The sequence below is a fragment of the Bombus bifarius genome, unplaced genomic scaffold (genome assembly GCF_011952205.1).
Source record: "Bombus bifarius isolate JDL3187 unplaced genomic scaffold, Bbif_JDL3187 scf7180000007970, whole genome shotgun sequence".
Classification (NCBI taxonomy): domain Eukaryota; kingdom Metazoa; phylum Arthropoda; class Insecta; order Hymenoptera; family Apidae; genus Bombus; species Bombus bifarius.
In genome coordinates, this window is record NW_022884356.1 from 312,593 (window position 1) to 334,862 (window position 22,270).

The window sequence follows — 22,270 nt, forward strand, 5'->3', positions numbered from 1 at the left end:
AAGTCATGAAGCATTACACGTCCCGTATCTCTTTCTTCCTTTTTTATCGTTATATTTTTTTGTGTTTTTGGTATTTTGATGTTTTTTTGTTTCTTTGTTTTATTTTGCTGTGTGTGTAATTCTAGCGTCATTCGATCCCCGCGATAAAACGGTACTTTTACGGTAAGCGCGTGTCACGGTGGTGGTTGGTAATTTTGGTGATAATGTCGTCTCCCAGTCTTATTCTTTTCTTTCTTTTTTTTTTGTTTTTGTATCTTTTTAATTGTTTTTATTGGCTTGTCATACTTGTTTGCCAGGTGGTTTTACTCTTTAACCGTTTTCTTTCCCCGTCTAAAACAGTTCGACGGTAAATGACGACGAGCTCCCCCATTTGTAGTATTTTTTTTGGTTTGTTTGTTTGCTTGTTTGTTTTAAAACCCTCTTTTAAAACGCCGACGACTGCGTGTGCATATACCGTACTCGATCGCCGAGCCGTTTTACCGTTTTGCGCAGTTAGTGATTTGTGGTTGTTGGTCGAAGAAGAATTGGTCGAACGAGCCTTCAGTCGCTCCCGCGACGCTGCATAGCAATTGCGTTGCTCAGCCGTACGATCTCGGCTCAATATGGCTGGGAGAATTGTCCCCCGGCTTGTGACTGTCCGGATTGATAAAAACCACTTCGATCACCCTGATAAGTTGAATCTTGTGATAATAATCCGTCCATCTGTGATTGAAACTCTCCGACAGCGAACGAATCTTGAGAAAGTTCCGCTTGACTCAGCCCGGGTTGAGAAAGGCTGAAACCTGGTTGTGACATACCTTGCGTCGTGCCTTGTGTTAATGGTAATCCTGGCTGGCTATATGGCTGAGTATTCTGTTCTGATTGACTTAGTTTACCCATTCGTGGGCCTTGTTTGTTCTTCGATAAAGCTGTACCTCGCCGATTACGTTGGTTTTGTCTAGCCTGTAGGGCCTGCTGATGCTGATTATAGAACCGTGGTGGTACGTGTGCCATATTCATGAACATTCCCACTGGGACTGGTACATTGTTCATCGCTGCTTGAGCTCTTTCTGGGCTAATGTAACTAATAGTGTCGTGGGTTCTGCTGAAGATATCTAAAGGTACGTTCCTTTGGTAATAAGGATTATGATTCTGCGTTCCATTTACCTGAGTACCTGATCTATCGTATACCGAACCTGGGATCAAAGCTTCTCTTGCATCGTACATCGACGTAGACATAAAGTGAGAGCCTGGATTAGCAGCATTGACGAGTTTCTTTGGTTTGGCGAATTGAATCATAGATTCTTTAAGATTGTTCAGTGGTCCTTCTACGAGGACTTTCTGTTCCTTATAAAAACTTAATAGATGATTCCATAATGGCTGTTTCGACAATACCTTTGGATTTCCTACGATTATGATTCCGTATTTTGCGCGAGTTAACGCGACGTTTAACCTTCGTGGGTCATTCAGAAATCCAATACCTTGATGTTCGTTCGATCGAACGCAAGACATAATTATTATATCTTTCTCTCTGCCCTGGAAAGCATCTACGCTAGCGACTTCGATTTCCTGGTACAGTTTCGAGTGCAAGGATCCTTGGTATTGCATGTATTGCACTAAATAAGCTCGTTGACCTTCGTACGGAGTTATTACTCCAATTTGTTCAGGTTTTACTCCACAACGTAAAAATCTTGTTGCTATTTTTTCAACGTTCGATGCTTCCGTTCGATTTAAGTATGATGTACCACTTCCTGCAATTTCTTCTTGACCTTGTGTAACGTAGAAAAACATAGGTTTGTCAGGTGCTGGCCAAGGAAAGTCAATTTTCAACAATTTCCTCTCGTCCGCGCATACGCCGTTTTGCAAAGAGCCCTCATAAAAAAAGTTTGATGGGAATCGTGATAGATCTGGATGCATACGATATTGTACTTCCAATCTGAAAGGTCTAATTCCCAATACTACTAATCTTTCAAAAAGAGACTGTGATAAACCAGCTCTGGCAGCTTTCTTGCACATAACTACTGGCCCTAATTGACAATGATCACCGACAAGGATTAGTTGCTTTGCTCCAAGAACAACCGGTACCATACACTCAGGCTCCGTTGCTTGCATACTCTCATCAATAAGAATTGAGTGAAATTTAAGTCTATGTAACCTTGGATCGCCAGCTCCAACACAAGTGCAGCATATCACATCAGCTGCCTCTAATAATTCTTTTTCTGCTGCTTTCTTTAGTAATCTATAACGTTTTTCGTCAACGCTAGACAATTCACCAGTCTCATCCTTTAGTTGTTGCAACTTTTGCAATTCAGTATTCGTCTCCATGTTCTTGATTTGATTATGCAAGGCAAGAAAGCTTACTGGTGAATCAATTGCTTCTCGTGACTTCGCACAGAGTCTCACAACCTTTAAATTCGATTTGTGTATCTTTTCTGTTAGTTGATCGACAGCCGTGTTCGAAGGAGCACATACTAATACAGGACCACCGTTTTGTTTGACAAGTTGATAAACTATCGTAGCGCTGGTTACAGTTTTTCCCGTGCCAGGCGGTCCCTGAATTAGAGACAAGGGTCTTTGTACAGCGTGTTTCACGGCATATACTTGTGAACGATTTAAGTCTGGCAGATTCGGAGCACTGAAATGTTTAGGAAGATGACAACGAAACAAAACCTCTTCCACCTCGTGTCCTAACAATCTATGGTATATGTAACCGGATACAGAAGTGTCGTCCACAGCAAATTTCCGCAACGCTAACTGCATGCTATTATAAAAAGGATGTTACGTTAAAAGAAGCACATCTCTAGATAAAAATGAGAAGTGTCTGTAAACTACTTACCGATCGAAACTAGTGCTTTTCCAAATAAAATCAACGACGAAGTTACTAACACACTCCGTTGGGGCGCCAGAATTATTTTTCAACTCGATCCCTACTTCCTCTCCATAATTATCAGGGATCTTGATTACATGTCCAATTCCAGACCAAGGCTTGTGAAGTTCACCCAAGTAGCGAAGTCTTAGTTCATCACCGTGCATCAATTTCATATCGCCGTCTGTTTTTGCTAACATGAAATAGGCGATTGTCTTCTTGTTTAGTCCAACATCCCAACGTACTTCGATGTTTTCTTGCGTTTGAGATTCCTTTAAACGTTTATCATAATCGGCTTCTAATTTTACGAGAGGGCCAAATATGTTCTGATACTGGTATCCATCTTCGTACCGCAAAAGTACTTGTTGCGGTTCTTCATCTACACCGGGTTTCTCAAGATCTTGAAAGGTCGCGTCAACATTGTCTCGCCATAATTCCTCTAACTTATTGATTTGTTGGGCCGAAATTTGTCTGGCACGTAATTGTTCCTGTTCTGATGGAATTTTAACTAACCAAGCTAAAAAGGATCGGTCTTCTATCAATGGCTTCCATTGTTCGTGATCCCTATAATATTAAAACAATATTAAATATGATAGTAATTTATTACAATTGTAATTTTTTCTAAAAATGATAATTACCAATTCATATCCTTCAATGAACTCTGAGCTGCACATGGTTGGCGGCAGAGTAATACAACAACAGAATCTGCTTTTGCAGGAATGAAGCCAAGAACGAAGACATTCCTAACAGCACAAGAGTAACACTCAAGGACAGTTTCCCCCAAAGGACCATCTCTGTAATATAAATCTCTTATGAAATAAAAATCATTCTATACAATTGAGTTGTGTAAAATATAATACCTGTGTAAAGTAACTTCCTTATGTTTAGCTCTGACAAGGTGGTTGATAATGTGAGAACCAGATGTATTTCCACGTCCGTTACAGAACCACTTGCGGCAAACATTGCACATAACAACACAAGATGCTTCATGAATACCACAATATTTACATGCATGTTCTGGCAAATCACGATTGTAATATGCCTCCTCTTCTTCTTCTTCAAACTGCAATTCCGCAAGACTTTGTGCTGCTCCAGATATCTTCAACTCCAAAGATGAGCTGCCACTTGTTCCATTAACCTAGAAACGAGCCATATATGCACAAAAATTATCAATAAATACTTATTGCTATATACAATTAAATTCTGCATCAAATTTACGTAATTAATCTTTGTTTATTTATCGCTTATTTCATCCGTTTTTTCAAAATCCTATATAAAACAATTATGCCATATTTTGTTTATAATATTGATATTACATTATTATTTTTCCTTTCATACTTAAAAATATTAATTCTAAATCGGAAACAATTCAAACAATTCACCTTGCATAACACTATGAAATGTTCTCCATATAAGAACCTAACCTCTAATCATAGAAAAACTACTAATCACGTTTGGAAAACCTGATTTAAATATGCGATTTCTGTATTTACAACAATCCATACATCGCAAAAATCATATTTATTAGTAAATCCTTTCAAATACATATCGTTAAAAGTAAAAAAGGGAAGGCCAGAAAACTCCTGCTAAGGCGTGGACATAAGGAACTAATGTATGTCGGGAATTAGTAAAACTAAACCCGGATTGAGGTTAGGTGGCATCCGCGTGATTGAGAAAAAAAACCTTGTACACGGGCGAACGAAGTGAAGAAACAAAAGTATAGGTTAGAGATCGAACGTGGTAGACGTATGGTCAGTGAAAAAACGAACCTGTACGGGTTGGTTAGGTTGACTTTGGGCAGCATCGTGTTGCGAGGCCTGAGTTTGACTCGGTGAGGGTAACGTGAAATCAGTGAAGTCGAATTCGCTACCCTGTGTATCTGCACCAATTAAATCAGTTTCTTCGGTGTCTAGAAACGTCAGAGTCTGACTGCTGGGTCCGTATGCGTCGACGCTCATCCTGTACCGATACTCAATGTGTCCTTTTCGTGCCCTGCAAGAAAATAGAGCTGGCTCCGATTCCGTGAAGCGCCGAATACGCCAGTCGTGATAAAATAACGCAGCACAACATACACAAGATTACGATAGTGTGATTTGCCGTTAGCAAAATGTAGAGAAACGAAAACCACCACGAACGATAGCGAGCGAACTCTGAAACACTGCTCAATGAAAGAGGCCAAGACAGAATCCTACGCCATACTTCGTCTCGCGCAAGTCTCGCGCCCACCAACACCGACACGAGTATACAACTAACTTTTCTTCTTGCGCTCGTCGTGTGTTACGTCATCAGCTGATTTCCAAGTGCGTCCCAAAGAGAGAGAGAGATTGAGATCGAGACTGAAGGTTGTGGGGAATTCCAACAACTTTTCTATTTGGCAACGAAGATTGCCTTTCTCGCGTTTTGGTTCTCCGTGACGATCTTTCTCGAATTTTTCATTGGTTAAACTCGTTAAACGTATGATAAGCGCCGGATTTCGTCGCATCCCAATAGATGGCGATAAGACTCCGTTGGTATGGTATACAAGAGGTGAAGAGTATGGTAGGAAAGCCATAAACAGAAGAAAAGATAAAGATAAATAGACTGCTCATGCATTTATAGAAAATTTGAAAGTATAAAATTCCACAGAATGTACAATATATAAAGTATCCACAGTATAGTGCTTTTTATAATACTTGGTAAGTGAAACAATTTTCTATCGAAGTTTTATTTGTTAAATTATATTCTCAAAAATATGAATTTGCATAAAAACCTGCAGTCTAGAGACAAATAACGAGGTCTCTCTTTTCTTTTCTATCTGTTAGAAACAAAAGCTGATAGAAAAAGAAAAAAAAACTACGTTAATGAGATATTATTATTTTCTTATTGTAAGTTTATTATTGTTTCTTCTGTATTATATATTTTTATTGTAAGTTAATAAACCTCTAAATGGTTCATGTTCATATAACATTTTTTGGTTGATTATATCCATAGAGATTTGGCCAACTACTCCAACTATGAGATTTGGCTTCTGAAACATCCTATATAATTATTGGCGGGAAGACGTACGTTAAACACAAAAATTGTTTTTACCATAATAAAAGCGATATTAGTCTATGTAAAAGTCTGCTGTACGATAACAGAAAATGTAATCTCCAGTGGAAAACAGTATGTTAAGTTTTAGTTATTATTTTTATTCTGATTTCGTTATTAAGGTAGATTTTAATTTCCTACAGTAGATGTTTTTCTTAATATCGCTTTTTAAGCAGTTACGAATTAATGAGGATATTGGCAAAAAATGACGAACAAAATTGTTTGTTAGAATATTTAACATACGTATTTATTTTGATTTATTTTCCGTAATTATAGCAAAAAAATAAGCAAATAATTCGTTGTTTTAGGGATGTTTATTGTCGAATCTTTTTGCTAGGTACGTACATATATAAAGGTAACAATAATCCTACTAGTCCTATAATCTATAATAAAAATAATAAATATAAAATTCAATATATACAAAAGACTATAAAAGACTGTTTCTCGAATTCTATCGTTCTTTACGTTCTCCAAATATTAATTCATAAATGCTCATACTTTCGTCCATTACATTAAATTACTTTATACCATATTGACTTTATCTCTTAAAATATAGTATCTTAATACATACATTGTATGATGTTTAAATAGTATAAAGTTTGTCTCACTTTGTTAGACTGAAAATCGATCATATCGATTTATACGAAACAGAGCAGTGCAGCAAAAATTCTCAAATTTGATCTTCGATATATAATACTCTTCTTTTTCTTTCTATAAATGTCATATATAAAAAAGTATTTGTGAGATCAGTCTTGTGTGACAAAACACTGATTAAAATTCTAATCAGTTTGCTTTATCGATTGATTCAAAAGTTAAGAGTTTGATAATTAACGATTCAAAAATCAAAGTTTATTGCTTTCGAATGTCTTCCAGATAGCCGTACAACGATCAATTAAAAAATTAATCTAATAATGCCCGACGTCGGAGAAAGTGAAAGGCCTATATGTCCCATGGTGGGAAACAATGAAATAGCTTCTTCAGTTCATTCAATTCATCACGACGAATCTCGATAAAAAGATCTTTACAATTGTCACTGAAAGCTATCAATACTAAATCCATTTCTAGGGAAATACGGTAAACATTATTATTCCTTCCAAAGTCTATGGGACATTGTAATCTAACCATTATCAATATCAGTATTATTTTCTAGGGTATTCCATTCCTCTATATTCTCCTGCTGTCATCATCACGCTACAAAATGGCACCACAATATCTTTTTTCCTCAACAAAATCTTCAACTTTAATTCCGAATGACATTCAGTCCTATTCAAGTCCTATTCAATTTTTATTGTCCAACGAACTTCTCCATTCTTTTGACAATCACTATACGTCTTTCTGAAGCTGCTAACAATCATTTAGCCAATCATGTAGCAGTCTTATAAAGAATGATCACCAAATCCATGAAATTTATAGTCAATATTGAGGATTTGGCGAATTCCTCTGAAAATTATTTTGCTGGTTCTGTTGCAATGGCCCAGCTGGACTGGGTCTTCCTTGTTCGCGGTACTGAGGAGGACCAGGTGGTCCGTTAGGAGGACCCGTTGTTCCAGGAGGTCCAGGTACCTTTCCGTAATTGCCTCGCGTCGAACCTTGATAACTGCCATATGCAGAATCGTCACTGCGTCTAGAAATATGCCCGTACATGCTTTCCGGTCTTCTAGAGTTTGCTGCGTTATCAGAGCAGGTGGATATCGTTCCATTCTGATGCTGCTGTTGTTGTTGCTGCTGCTGCTGCTGCTGCTGTGGCTGATGATGATTTTGAGTGGAAGATTGGACATTTGGACCTGACTGTTGAGAATTCTGACTACTCGGAGGAGGAGCTGGAGCCCGGCCATATATGCTGGACCCCGTAGATACACCATAGATACCATTCTCCCTTGTACTGAGGCTTGTGGAAATTCCTCTGATTCCATAAATGCTCTGCGTGCACTGTTGCAGTTGATTCTGCATATTTTGGTTGGTACTGTTATGATTTTGAGAATTTTGATTCTGACCATTTGATCCATTTTGCTGTTGACTGTCTCTTCCTGAATTTGAACCTATTTGACCTATTCTAATCGGGTATAGACTTTGTGCGGGGGCTAGAGGACCCGGTTTGGGGATCATTAGGCCGTCTCGGGTTCCGGAAGTCGATTTAGCGTATACACTTTGCGAACGATTTAAATTTGCCCTAGTTAAGGGTGGGGACTTGCAGTAGAGCGATTTGGTTCCCCCGTAAATGGATTCAACACGTTCTAAGGCTGTCGGAGGCGTACTGTAGATCGAGGAAGATGCTCCAGCAACTGGACGATAGGTTGCATAGGCGTTGGGGAATTTGGGACCCGTTGGTTTGTCCAGATCGTCGTAGGTATCCTCGTCGGATCTCATTGATGAATTGTCACCGTCGTCCATATCCCGTGGGTCTCTAGATCGTTTGGGATTTAGAACGTACTCGTGAAGAAGGGCTGCCACTGCGCTTCCGGACAGTGGACCTACCCAGTACACCCAATGGTTGTCCCAACGATTGGTGACGAATGCTGGTCCAAGTGCGCGTGCGGGATTTAAGAATGGACTCTGAAATATAATTAAAAATATTTGTTATAATTTAATAGTGATCGATTCATCTATGTTTTTTCTATTTGTATAATTGTTATTCATGTTTGTTTTATATTTTTTAAACTGTGTACGGGACGGAAGTGATACCGAATATTTTTCTGTTTGCAGTATATTGTACACGCGTTTCGAAGCAGGTGGAACCGAAAGATTGAATTCTTTTTTTCTCTTTTCTTTCTTTCTTTCTTTCTTAGTCCTCCCTATTCGACATTTCCTTCTCTGCTGAACTGCAGGTGCTGTTTAAAGACACGAACGTGAGGCTGATTCGAAAGGAATCGAGAGCCGCTTTGGATAGACCGGTTACGGAAAAGAATGCGTACAACGGAAGGTAAAATAAGGAAAAAAAGGACTACTTTCTTAGACCTTCTCATACTAACACGATGTTTTTCTCTTTCATCAACGAGAACTTTGTGCTTTAATCGAAGCTTGGACCGAAAGCAGTATATACTCACCGAAACCAAAGTGGCTGCCGTGTAAGCTGCAGCTAATACGCCAGCTGGTTTCGAAGAAACTGACATTGGTAGTATTTTTGAGCATTCTGAGGTAAAATGAGATAGGACGATCAGCACAGAAAGTGCTAATTCTACCAAGAGCCTCTCGATAGGTCCTCCGAGACGACCTACGGAAGTTAAGGTCTGCGTATTGGAAGGTGTAGTCACTCTATAACAAATAAAATTAAGTTACTTAATTATTGAATGCATTATGTAGATAAGAAGAATTAAATAAACTTAGGTTATAATAGGAAAATGTAAAAATTATCGATCAGTTTTCCAAAATAGTTCCTGCGTATGACGTGTCATAGTGTAATATACAATGATTTTCCTATTGAAGGTTACTGTAACAGCGACACCCGGCGTAGAAGCCCCCTGCAGCAAGTCAGTCCCAGTGGTGTAATGTTTATATTAGCCGGTGCATCGTCGAGCCTATGGGCTTCATTCATCGCCCCTCCCCTTCCCCATCGACGTGTTTCTTTTGTATATAATCTCGTTAATTTTTTCAGTTCGTACAATCACACGGGGCTACAGACACACGACCTTTTGTGTTTTGTACAGTGACCACAATGGTATTGGACATCAATAAGAATTTCATGTTGGCGAATCTCGATTTATAATCACTGCCCATTGATAAAATTAAAATCTTATATTTTATACTTGACGTTTCAAAAATAAAATACTCGACAGTTTATCTGCTAAAAAGAAAAATTACAAAATAGTGGAATTTAGGATTTTAATATTTGAAAGTCATTAGGAATGTTGCTTGCTGAATGTTAATGCGAAGTTTTTTTATAAATATGTTTTAGCACGTTATATAATATTAACATTAATTTCTTTTCAGACGCGAGTCATTTGTCTTAAGTGGATTAATAGAAACAATCAAGTTCAAAGTAATTGATACACGAGATCAATATTAACAAAAAGTTAACAAGGTGAACCTGCAAGTGCAGGATATGATGCAGTTCTGAGCGAGAAATGGATCTAATTTTACCGCTAAATGCATTGAATCCCTGTCCCTCTGAAATTTATCGTCACGTGTATCGGCGAAAATTCTCCCCCGTTTACAGTGTGATGCAGATAGAAGCTCCCTTTCTTTCTTTTTCTTGCTCTATTCAGCCTCTTTATGTCGAGAGGCCTCGTGATCGTGTCACGAGAGAGCGAATTGATGAAATCAGAAATGCAGATCATGACGGCACAATTGGGATTAAATGTATCGTCTGTGGTTGAGGGTGGAAACAAGGAAAAAATGAGATCTCGCGTCCCTTTTAGAGCAGCCAGAGTGATAAGCGGATTTTTGATCGATCTTTTTTCTTTAGTAGACAATAGTCACATTGGTCATAGCAACTTTTTATGCTGAAGCTAACGTGGGAAGATGATATTCTGTGAGTTTTTTTTTTTTTAATATCATGATATGATATTATATTATGATATTATATGATATGATATTATTTTTTATATAATCGTAGGTAATTGCTTCTAGGATATACTTTAATATTTAAAACGAGTTTAAAGAGGCCGAAGGGACTTCGTTCCATTTTAATCCCCTTTAAGAGACCCATTTTGGCCCTAGACAGAAAGGGAACACTCTTTGCACCTACTCTTTGCTGTCAGAGTGCGGACTAGCCTCCATTTTCTCTACTCTAAAAGCCTTCTCGTAACAAAAAGCTACAACCTGAAAATATTTCAAGCAATCCTACTTGAACCTTACATTGGAACTAATACTTAGAAAACCAGTAAATCCTTCGTTTTTCATCATATACCCTTCCCTTATGATTATCGTTTAAAACTGATCTCTCTTTTTTCACAAGTCCAATATAAAATCTGAATAAAACTCTACGATACTTTTTTGGTCCACCGTCATTCGATATTTCTTAGAAGAGTTTTACAAAGAATGCTCCCATAGCTGACAGTCTTTTTCTCACGTTTTCCGCTTGAGAAGATACGGTCATTCAGCCGCGACTCATTTCGTCGTTTAATCCTACATGCACTTGACTCGAGAGACCGCGTGCAACCTGTGCCCTATATTCGCATGGGGGTAACCGAACCCCAGAAACACCCTCAAGGATCCAGCGAGGGCTACAACGTTTAAAATAAATTTCAATTCAGAGCCAGAAGGGGTGTGTATCACTTTCACTAGACCTCTGTCGTGTTTAACGAGCTATTGATATCTTCCACCCACCAAAACTCCCCTCTGTAGAGTGGTAAGGATATATACGTATGTAAGCTACGTACTCTAGTCGTTAGCGGCCCCTTTCCTGGCCCCCTTTTTTGACCAGGAAAACCGCCACATGTGTGTGATATGTGTTAAAGCCCAGGCGAGATCTACAGTGATTCCATTCTAAAGTCTTGCCCTATGGGAAAGTTCAGGTGCTCCAGTGGTTGTGGTTAAACCAGAAAATTAGGTTCACGGTGAACTACCGATGTAGGGCGATCGATTGTGGGAAGTTTTGCAAGAAGCTTGACCAGTCTTCCCTTATGGGACAAACTGTATCGAGTGTTACGCCTGATGGAATTGCATTCAGTGAAATTTTATGGTGTATAGAGAAGCAAGTATTTTTAGCATATTTATTCGAAGGTAGCCTGAATACGGGTAATATTTCTTTCATTCTTTACGGTATCCGGGCCAGTTTCCTGTCACCTTCTTTTTAAAAAATCATAGCGAGGAGATGAGACGATTAATTCCAGACATTTTTCTTGAGAACAGTGCAGTTTCCTGCACGAACATCATCGACCATAGAAATCCAAGGCGACAAAGCACAGGAATTCTTTGAAAGGACAAAACAGTTCGAGCCTCAGATTTCTATCCTCCTCGTCGTGAATGGGAAACATGTGAAAAAGGGGCCAGGAAGTGCGTACACCCACGAGGATCCATTGCGACAGAATAAACGCTGCTGACCGCGTTTTTCTTGCTTTTATCCTCTACGTTCGTTTATCTTTAACGCAATATTAGAATCCATTCATTGAGAAAAACTTCTATCAATTAGAAAACTCTATACTCTAAATTATTCCTTTATAAACAGATTCAGTTATGTATAATTAGAAAGGTACGATATTTAATCATCTACTTTAAAATGTTATAAAAAATACCTCCTCCTTAAATTTAGTTTTATTAAAGTTTTCTTATTACAATTTTGAAAATTTGTTTAATCAAATGAAACTAATTGCACGTACATATGTTCCTTTAGCCACAAGTGTAAGAACACCAAAGATAATTAACAATGGAGAAAATTTCACGTACCTATATACAATCGGTTCACTAGGGCGATTATAATACCCTGGCAGATTCATGGCGGCGATATCTAACAATAAGTTCTAAAAGAATCTTATTGACCTGTTAAGATACGAGAGAGAAAGAAACCGTGGCAGCTGGCCTGGAAGATCGTTGCGGATCCTCTTCCTTTATAGAATCCTATATAAATCTTGGACCGTGCCTTTCTACGGGGAAACACGTGCCAGCCACATGTTGCATAAAAGGAATCGTCAGTGGTCCTTTCGAATATCCATAGCGTAAAGTCGCAATCACAAAGGAGCTTTAGAGCCTATAAATGATTCTCTTTCGACCGAAGGATACGAAACAGCGGCAGATGTTTTCCGTCTTTATCTCTTCAAACATGTCGAATTCGGTATGTACAGGCGTTTCTTAAGGATATGAGATAACAGTAGTTGTTTCGTCTTCTTTGGAAAAGCTTAGTTAGTCGTTAAAAAGCTTTCGATATTTATAGTATCGTCATTTTGATTAAAAAAAAATTGTTTGTACCAAGATATTATTTAGAATATTTTCAAGTACAAAATTTGTAACTCTAATTAAGGTTGTATAATTTTTAATTCGGATTTCGTATGAATTTGCAATGTGAGTTGCATTAACATTCTGCAAAATCTAAATTTTATTGTATTTGCAATAAAGGCTATATTGTAAAGTGTTTGAAGAAATAGTTTTGAAGTCATCTTTTTAGTTGGGAAAGAAATCATGATTGTTCACGCACTCACGTTAAGAAATGGATTTCATGTAGGGCCAACAGGCTGGCTGCGCATGCATCTAATCGCACAACCTACGATCATGGAACGGAACGATTCTTAAGAACGAACACGTGGTTGTGACCATCTGTTAGCATCCTGCTTCGTTCATCCTACCCTAAGTTAGAGCCTTTTCGCCTCGCTAGTTCTTTCCTCCTGCACCTAGAAGATCGACACATAAGCATCAATCCTTTCAAGGCTATTTGATTTCTTAAACTCCAAGGTAATCGTACTCATATTTTCAATCTTTCTCCAAAAGAGAAGAAAATGATATATCATAATTATAACACATTTTTAGGACGAATTGAAAGCTGTTTAAATTACATCGTATAACAATAAAGTAATGGACCATTAACTAGAAGAGAATTATAGAATACAGAAGAATGAAAAATGCACAGAATAGAATAAATCAATAACATAACGCGATAAACACAACAACAGAACAGACGAAATCCTCAATCCCGAAAATTAATCCTCATAAAATACCAAAAGCAATTTATATCGAGTTTCTCAGAGAAGTTTAAACACTAAGGATCTCAGCTTCTTATCACCTTCACCAACTCTTCATGAAACCACTACAAGGAACACAAGGCGTAAACTTTCCCAGCATGCAATACGCTCAAATATTTAGTTTAGGGGGCGACATCGTTCGCTTTTAGCTGAGAGTCAGAGATTTTAAGAGGTGCGTGAAAGACCGTCACATGTTCTCCGCTTTTTTGCTCATCATCAGCCGCTCCGAATTTATTTTTACTAACGAAGAGGTACGTTCTTGCGTCGCCTACTTGTCACAGGACACCGTCGACGACTGGAATAACATTTCCACGGAGGAATAACCGTCGCATATGAGTCAAAGTTGTAAAAGCTAGAATATCGCGGAGATCGTTTAGGCGGGCCGCTTTGTGTCCTCGGTAAAAGGTGTTCCAAGCAGGTAAAACATTCCTATTGAAACGGTTCTACCTGACCCACCTGGCTTTCACGCTACATTTTCGGCTCGACAACAGTTTCTCCCCATGCATATGGATATCAAAAAAGGACTAGCTACATAAAACGCAGAATCTCCGTTAGCTAGATCAAAAATATATCGCCAACAATCTGTACATATATTGAAAATAAAATTTTCATTAATTACACTGATTAGATAAAAAAATTAAAGTATCTTTAATTTATAGTATTCAAGCACGAGTATATGTTTGACAGTTAATAGCGCATATATATATTTGATGGGTCGACGAATTATCTTCAAAGAAAATTCGAAGGGAGATCCTAAGTTGGCTGGAAGTATTGAAGAAGGTTCTCGAAATCACAGCTTAAGAACCCAATATCGAAGGCTTTCGAAAAAGCTTGGATATTACTCGTCGACTGTAAATCTCTCCCTTTGGAAGACCGCCTTCATTCGATGAATGATATTTCTCAACCGTAACGTATTTTCTTTGCGTGTACGTCAATTCTTTAAAAATACGACGCTCGAAGTCGAGCGATTTATTCTTTATTTTTCATCTTATTTTATTGTATCTTTCATTAAGATAGATTTCAATTTGATTAATCACATTGTAGTTTCGAACGTGGTCATAGAGCGACGCGACAAGAATTAATTGCTCCTGATTTTGAGACTAAACGTGGCTGGGTGTCATAGATAGTTTTGGAGAACAGGAAACGTGCGACGGGGCTGTTTCTTCGCTGGACATCCGGCTCGCCACGCGTCTGCGTGTGTCTTGCTTGACGTCACAACACACACCTGCTTCCTCACAGCTGTTCCCCAGTCCGTGGTGGCAAACTCCCTTGACAAATAGTTTTATACCACCGCGTCCATCTCCCTTTAGAATTTTTCTTTTTCGAAAAATCTCGGTCGGCGTGCTTGAACTATTCCTTCCGTTTCACAAGTAAAAAGAGAATTGGATATGTCTTCTTGTAATAACTATTTGACTTCATAAATTATATCGCACATGTGTTTCAAATGCCGTGCGTCGAAAGAACATCAAAACCATCGCATCAGGATGTCAAGGGCAAAGAATATAAAATTACAAAAATAATATTTAACCAATGTTTTCTAGAATTTATTCTTTTTATCAACATTATAAACAGTTTCTCATTTTTTCTGAAAATCTTGTTTCAGTGGCGTTACTTTAGGAAAATATGTGCGATATGGTAATTTATTATAAATCTTCATATCCTTTCATGAAGCTTAAAGTTTACAATCAATTTTTTATGAAGATATATCATGGATCTTTTTCTTTACGTATCTGTACTGTGGAAAAAGTATATAGGAGGATAATGGGAGAATCTTGTAACGTGTTGATGAAACGATACTAAATCCTTTCCGGATAGTTAGACTCGCGATTCTCCCATAATCTCTGGGTCGTGTCAGTTCGGTTTACGATTTATCTGCTCGGCTGCCTGTCCATTTCATTTTTTATTTATATTTCAGGGAAGTATCGCACTGGGAGCTACCAACCCTCTATGAACGCAAGGATACGTGTTTTACAAACGCCATATACACACACACACACATACATCGATTGATCCAGTCGCAACAGATGCAAGAACTGTGTTATTTCCTTCTTCATCTCTCCCGCTACCGCCTCTTTTTCCTTTGGCTCTCCTTTTTTCTCATTGGGATGCACGTACTCCCCAGAGACATTTCTGGAAGGGATGACGAACCCGACTGGTTAACTAGAGTATTGTTCGATTATTATTTCGGTACATATCGCGCACTTGTTATCTCTTTGTGCGGTCATATGGTGGTCTAAGGGTGATCCCACCGCGGATGACAGATCTGTCGTATGGAATCGTCAGAAGTATCCGTATTCATCCACAATTTCATACTACGTAATATTTCATTCAATCCATACAAGGAATTTTTTACGAAGAATTATTTAAAACACAAATTTTAAATCTAGTTTATACCATCTTAGCTTTCGAGGTTCAATGATCATGGCTATTTCTTTCTCATAGATATTTAATTTTGAAATAGTCACTAAGGGAAAACTTCGTAATTTTTTCAACACGCGGAAAACCTTAACGGATGGATAATGATGTTCAGGGCGTATCTGCGGTGAATCGTACGGGGTGTTCTTACCTTTCCCCGACCACAGAGTATCGATGATGCTGACGAGGGTGTTCAGAAAGTTATTATACAGGGGCACTCTTCTATTCTATGGTTCCCATGGAACAACATCAGGGGTCTGCAACTTCCATGCAACCTGTGCCAACCTGTAATTTCCGGTCGTAGAACAATCCTCAGTTATCTTTTCACATCATTACCAGTTATCATATCATTAATTGCATCTTCATTCATCTTCGTACTATGTATTCCTTTCTATAATTCTTTACGATTTCATCTTTTTAGATATATCAACATAGCGACATTCCGGAGAGACAACGACGAAGCAAAGGAATGACAGAAAGAAAAAGTATAAGAAAGAAGAAAGCGAAGAAGACGATGATAAAAGGAGAAAGGGAGGACAATGATCCTCGAGAACGCAGAAAACATCTGCTCTGGCTCCGGATCGCAGCGTGTCCTCCTTCAATGAGAGGCGATTGCGTTGTGAAACTTGTCCCACCTCGGCGCGTATAGGTATTCATTATCCTCGTCTCTGGTGCCTGGTCGATCCTTTTTCCGCACGATCTTTTTTGGTCCATGGAACATCTGCGGCAGCTGCGAGGCGGTGGCCTGCCGCAGCGTACACGGAACGAGGCAGGTGCTTACCTTCGAAGAAGCTTCTCCATCTAGCCCTGCCAATTACGCGTGCCTCTTTCTGCCTCTCCCACTCTCCCCTGTCTCTTCCTCGTCTCCCTTCGTTCGTCTCTTTGCAATTTTTTCACCGATACCCGCTGAATAATCGAGTATAATTAAATAGTCTGAATTATGGTTTCGAAGCGGTCGAATATGTCCTAATAATCTATTGAAGTTTTGAGGATTAGACGTTTGCCTTAATAATTACTTGGCGTTGTAAAGAAAAGTTTGATGATGTTTATCTTATACGAAGTTCATGGATCATTGTAATGAAACTTGTACTCTTTGATACTACATCATACATCGTGAAGATACACATAGGAGACATCTATGTCTATAATTTCTTGAGAAAAAGCGTACACTTTAATGTATCATTTCTACGCTTCAGTGAATTATCTTGGATAACCCATGGCAATTCTCGACAAAAGGGAAAGCAATTGTTTTCGGGAAACGAGAAGAAAGAGAAATAATGATCCATGTCTGAACTACATTTTTTATCGTAGTATCTGTTCTCTGTCTCTCTACGACAACGGTCGAAGAAGAGATTTGACATAAGTGATGGTACCTTAGAAGTTCGTCGTCCTCATCTTCATTTTTTTCTCGCCCTCTTGCGACGCGAGATCCTTTAACCACGGGCAAAATCGAGGCACGTGCACCAAGTTGCACACGGCCAATCTCTTTCTTCTCTCCATCCAACCGGGGAGAAAAAAAATATTACAGCAGCGTGCTCGCGCGCTCCTGATCATCGCCTGCTCGCGAAAACTTGCTGCCCCGTTGAATTATAGACTATCCACGCGGGCTTTATAGGTTAATAATAGAGACGTGAATATCGATGAACATATAATAACGACTCGTGAGTACTTATTTTAAAGTACGAGTATAAATCAGCCAGTTCTTACAATTATATAGTTAATAGCCAGCAGCCACGTAAGAAGATATAAAGCATTCTACAGAGTGACACAAAAGTAACGCGATACAGTGTCTTAAATACCTGAAAATGATTTGCTATGAAACACGTAGCTTATATTTATATATCTTAATTTGTATATTTTCAGTAAGTCCTCTTGTACATCATTTTTATATATAATTCCAATTGAAGTAAGTAAGTAGAAGTTTCTAAGCTGCAACTTTGAATCGTTGCAGATCCAGCGGGCAAATTTATGCTCTGTTCAAGACGTACGTACTCGAAAAACAGCACACATAGTAGGAAGGCTTCTCAAGGATTCAGCTAGATATCAAAGAGATTCACAGGAAGAACATGGTTATTTATATTGCATGTTAGCATATGAAGATTACGCAGAAATGTATGTATATGCGTTACTAATCAACCACGATCGACTTATCTCAAGTAGGTTATCGAGAACGCCCTATATATCTTCTCACATTTCTGTTGCCTACTTTAAACAATTGAAATCTTAGTAAAGATTCTAAGAAACGGATGTGTTTGTTATTTACTTAAAAGATGTATGACTGTGGTACCGTTGATTTCAGAGGGCTTTTAAAAATGGTTAAGACATCTTGAAGGGACGGGAAAGTTTCCGGGGCTCGACTACGCGGCCTTCTCGGATTCCATATCTAGCAGCTGCCCTCTTGGGGCTCCGTATCTCCGATTTTTTCTACACCCTGCTGCTTTCGTGTGTGTATATAGATACTCGAAGGAAGTTTTTGCTTTGAAAAAATATTGCGTTCAACCCTTTTCACTCAAAGTGTCAAAATTTATAGACTTCTGAACTATATATTATAGAAGTTGAAAAACTTATTAACTACATTTGTTTTAACTACCACATGATAATGATATCATAACAAGAATGCAAAGGGTTGGAAACTGTTTATTGGTCTTGTGAGTTTTTAAAGCAATCACTCACCCATACAGCATCGCAGCTCCGGCTATACCGCCTCCACATTGTGCGGCGATGTACAGAGCAGCTCGGAGGAAGGAGATTCGTCGACACAAAGCGAAAGATAGCGAGACTGCTGGATTCACGTGGCCACCTGCACGACAGACATTTTATTACGAGTTTTATTATAAATTTAGCATATATTTTTTTATACAAGGTAAACGGAACTTATATTTTATATGTTCTATATATATATCAAAACAGAAATTATACAAAATAATATATCTATATCAAAATTGTTAATAATAAAAATTTATATAAGACTTAAATTAAAATCGAAGCGTATTCTTGGAAGGGACACGAATATGTTTTATTTAGATGACAAAACGGACAATAATCAAACAGACTACAGAAGAATTGCAAGATGTAAGCCTGATATACTATATTATATGCCATCTAGGGCACTCTCTTGTACACGTTCTGCTGCACGCGTGGTGTGCTGTGTTTCTATCGGCCACTATAATCGGTTAATGAGTCAATCGAGAATGAAACCATGAGGACCGAGTACAAATGACGTGACAGTGTGGATGACAAAAGTTTCTGCCTGCGGTATAATATCGCCCATATCCCGAAAATTGCTTTACAGATGAAAAAGATGTTAAAGTAACAAATTTATTGGATATATTATTTTGAAAATGTGGTACTATCAAAATTAAATATACAAATGACTAGAAATGTACAAAATTACAGGTAATCTTCGAAAATGTATGAATATCATATAGCGCAAAAGACTTACCACTGATATGACCAAAGATGAAGCAGATTGCCGAAATTGCAAAACCGGATGCTACAGCGGTAGCTAAGACAGAGAGTCCGCTTCCGGAAACTGCGGAGGATGCGGCTGCGCCGGATACAACGAGACTGAAGAGAAAGGTAGCGAAACACTCCACAGCTACTGCTCTCCAGAGTTCCAAACTGCGAGCCTCTATCGACATAGGCGCTTTCTTCTCTGTTAGTTCCATGTTATTTTCCTTCAGGGAAGAAATCCTCGTAAGCAAGGTCACGATGTGACCGTCTAACTCTCTTGAAAACGTTTCCGTGGTCATTTTCCCTACTTAATATTTATTAAATTTTGCAAAGAAGCAATGTAAAATAATGTATGGTAGTTTTTTGAGTTCTTTTTAAAGCATTCTTCCTACTCTATCACTTTTAGGATGCACCTACGTGTACGAAGTCACTTATTCCACACTTTCACGTGATGTCGAGTGCTCAATACGATTTGAATGGGGTTCGCGGGAAAATTACGAAGTACCGATACAATGGAAGAGCACGAGATCAAACGAGGGACAACAGCGAAGCCGATGTTGCCGGAATGGCAACGCGCTTTCGAGTGACAAGACGATCGGCGAACAAGTGGGCCCCAGACTGTGCGAGTGCCTCCACCATCGCACCGCCCCCACTCTTCGACCACCGCCAGTGCATCTGTGCCTGAACCCGAGGAAATCGAGAGGCAACCACGCGCAGCTTGTCCCGAAAAAGTACGAAATGATAGAGGGAGGGTGTTCAAGGTAGAATCGAAGTGTTAAGACAGGATGCGGTCAAGATAGTATTTGAAGAGTAATCGTAGTACTTCCAGAGGATTGGGTTCCGTTCAGGTTTCATATTTAACCCTCTAATACTATGCAACTGCACAGAATCCCGTTAACAATATGCTGGCGAAATTACATGAAATGGTTCAAAAACATAATTTTATTGGCATAACATAACAATAGAAAATTATTAGAAAACACGAAGAACAGAGTATTATCACCTAAGAAATAAAAATAAAAAATAGAGTATTCCAATGTTCTAGTCCAGCTTTTCTATTAGAAACATGTTACTTGATAAAAAGTAAATTATATTCCATACATAAAATGTAAATTTCTGTTTTTCAGTCAAAGTTCTGTAAGGTATGTATTTGTTAAGTTCGTATATTCCTGAAAGACAGGAGTATACTTTAATTGGAGCAATATTTAATTTTACAAGCGTGAGTGAACTATTAACATGTACCTAGAACGACAATGAGCATTAAAAAGAATAATTACATTTACCAGGGAGAATGTCTTATTCCCACGAGTTCAAAGACTATTTTAATACCAAAGTTCCCACAAAAAGGGATGCATGCACGACGGGACGCAAACAACGATTATAATAACGTCCATTTAAATCAACTTTATACGGACGCCGGTTCAGGACGGACTGAATGTTGCGTCCAATAAATTTGCATTCACCGCAAACTCTTCAAACTTGAATATCTCGTAAAACATACCAAACTAAACATCTTAAAATATCATAATCTCATATCTTTTAGTCAGAAAATATAGGATATCTCGTCATTTTGAACTTCAAGAATACGCTTTCCTATGTCAAGAAATTATTTATGAAATATTTATGAAACAAAAACTCAAAATATATTTTATATAACAAACTTTTCTTACTTTGCAATTCGCGACTGACTTCTATTTCACGTTCACTTTTGTTCTCAGAAGTCGACCCCGTCGTGTCAAGCGTGACGATTCCAAGAGGATAGCCGAGAACGAACCAGCGTAATTAAGCCACGCCAGTTCTTTACTGAGACTGTACAAGCATGTAAGTAAAGTTGACCGGGGAATGGGTAATAAATCCAGCAATTGCCGTAAATTGGAGAACTCACGTGAAGGGGGTGACAAAGAGAGCGACAGATAAAAAGCTTTTACTTTGTCGCATCTCTGTCTATAGACGAAGCAATTGCTCCAGCGATGTATGTTCCTAATCTTACAAATACAAATCTTTATATTAATACTTTATTAATTATATTTGTCGGAGAGGGAAGGACAGCGGGACTTTCCGTCGGGAATGCTGGGAAAAACCTCCCATCGCCATAGTCAAGATTTTAATGTTTAAGCCATAAAAATAAGGAAAACAACTTTTAATGTTCCAACCTGGCGTTACGACGATGGGTTCAGGTTTAAGGTGACATAACGGGTCACCAGACGTAGCCACGATCACGGGAGGGCCGCGTACCTGACAGAGGTACGGAATGATTTTATGACTCTCCTTAAAAACAAGGATTGACCCGAGAAGCGGGGACAGGAGTATATAAGGGTAGGTTCATCTGGATTCAGGGAGTTTTTAGTTAGTTAGTCGTTGAGCGAATTGCCGAGTAAGTCACGCTGATACTGGTCATCCCGTGGACAGTGGATTCGTTATCGAACCTGGATTCGTTGTCACCATCATTTCGAACATCCTATTGCCGTTACTCAGAGCCTCTTGTAGTGCCCACATTCGCACAGATAAACACTAACCACATCCGCGACGGTAAAATAAGTAAAGGTTCATAGAACGCCCCAAAGTGCCAACCTGACTCCGACAATTAATAATTTGTATTAATATAATATAATTTAAATTAATATAATTAATAATATTATATTAAAATTATTATATTAGTAATTTATATTGCGCTTAATATTAATTAATTATTATAGAAAATATTAAGATTATTACATAATCTTTATATTAGTGTCATTTATCGATTATTTCCGCGGGAACTAATATCTCCCACCTAGCTCCGGGTAAATCATGAACATATCTCACAATCTGTATCACGTTGTAGCTGTATATTCAATCAGAATATCTTTTTAGGTGTATGTGATCTACATGCTGATTA

At 38.4% G+C, this 22,270-nt stretch overlaps 2 protein-coding genes and 1 long non-coding RNA gene across 6 annotated transcripts; 1 reads left to right on the top strand and 2 right to left on the bottom strand.

Annotated features, from left to right (window-relative positions):
* Positions 1–225: 225 nt before the first annotated feature.
* Positions 226–5,250, bottom strand: LOC117213905 (regulator of nonsense transcripts 1). Of its 3 annotated transcripts, none has more exons than XM_033459594.1 (6): positions 4,943–5,250; positions 4,615–4,837; positions 3,706–3,983; positions 3,484–3,639; positions 2,816–3,409; positions 226–2,740 (listed from the first exon to the last, which is right to left on the bottom strand). In XM_033459594.1, the coding sequence occupies exons 2-6, from the start codon at positions 4,801–4,803 to the stop codon at positions 598–600; spliced, it is 3,360 nt and encodes a 1,119-aa protein (XP_033315485.1). In that variant the 5' UTR covers positions 4,804–4,837; positions 4,943–5,250; the 3' UTR covers positions 226–597. The 3 variants fall into 3 exon arrangements, with proteins under 3 accessions (XP_033315485.1, XP_033315502.1, XP_033315494.1); XM_033459611.1 differs by having other exon boundaries at positions 4,615–4,853; XM_033459603.1 differs by having other exon boundaries at positions 4,918–5,250.
* A 959-nt stretch (positions 5,251–6,209) lies between these two features.
* Positions 6,210–20,379, bottom strand: LOC117212416 (neurogenic protein big brain). Its single transcript, XM_033457247.1, has 4 exons — positions 19,382–20,379; positions 18,613–18,739; positions 8,959–9,166; positions 6,210–8,467 (listed from the first exon to the last, which is right to left on the bottom strand). The coding sequence occupies exons 1-4, from the start codon at positions 19,689–19,691 to the stop codon at positions 7,328–7,330; spliced, it is 1,785 nt and encodes a 594-aa protein (XP_033313138.1). The 5' UTR covers positions 19,692–20,379; the 3' UTR covers positions 6,210–7,327.
* On the top strand, positions 11,927–14,862 carry LOC117212424. Of its 2 annotated transcripts, XR_004488452.1 has the most exons (5): positions 11,927–12,044; positions 12,186–12,623; positions 13,011–13,237; positions 13,313–13,696; positions 13,806–14,862. It is a non-coding gene; the product is annotated as an uncharacterized LOC117212424 (long non-coding RNA). The 2 variants fall into 2 exon arrangements; XR_004488451.1 differs by lacking the exon at positions 13,806–14,862 and having other exon boundaries at positions 13,313–13,798.
* Positions 20,380–22,270: the final 1,891 nt, after the last annotated feature.

Coding starts and splice junctions, on each gene's coding strand:
- LOC117213905 (XM_033459594.1), bottom strand. CDS start 4,803: ATGAGCGTCGACGCATACGGACCCAGCAGTCAGACTCTGACGTTTCTA. Junction 3,984..4,614: donor AACCTAACCAACCCGTACAG/GTTCGTTTTTTC, acceptor GCTCGTTTCTAG/GTTAATGGAACAAGTGGCAG. Junction 3,640..3,705: donor AAGGAAGTTACTTTACACAG/GTATTATATTTT, acceptor TTTATATTACAG/AGATGGTCCTTTGGGGGAAA.
- LOC117212416 (XM_033457247.1), bottom strand. CDS start 19,691: ATGACCACGGAAACGTTTTCAAGAGAGTTAGACGGTCACATCGTGACC. Junction 9,167..18,612: donor GGAGCTGCGATGCTGTATGG/GTGAGTGATTGC, acceptor TATTTGTTATAG/AGTGACTACACCTTCCAATA. Junction 8,468..8,958: donor CGGCAGCCACTTTGGTTTCG/GTGAGTATATAC, acceptor ATTATATTTCAG/AGTCCATTCTTAAATCCCGC.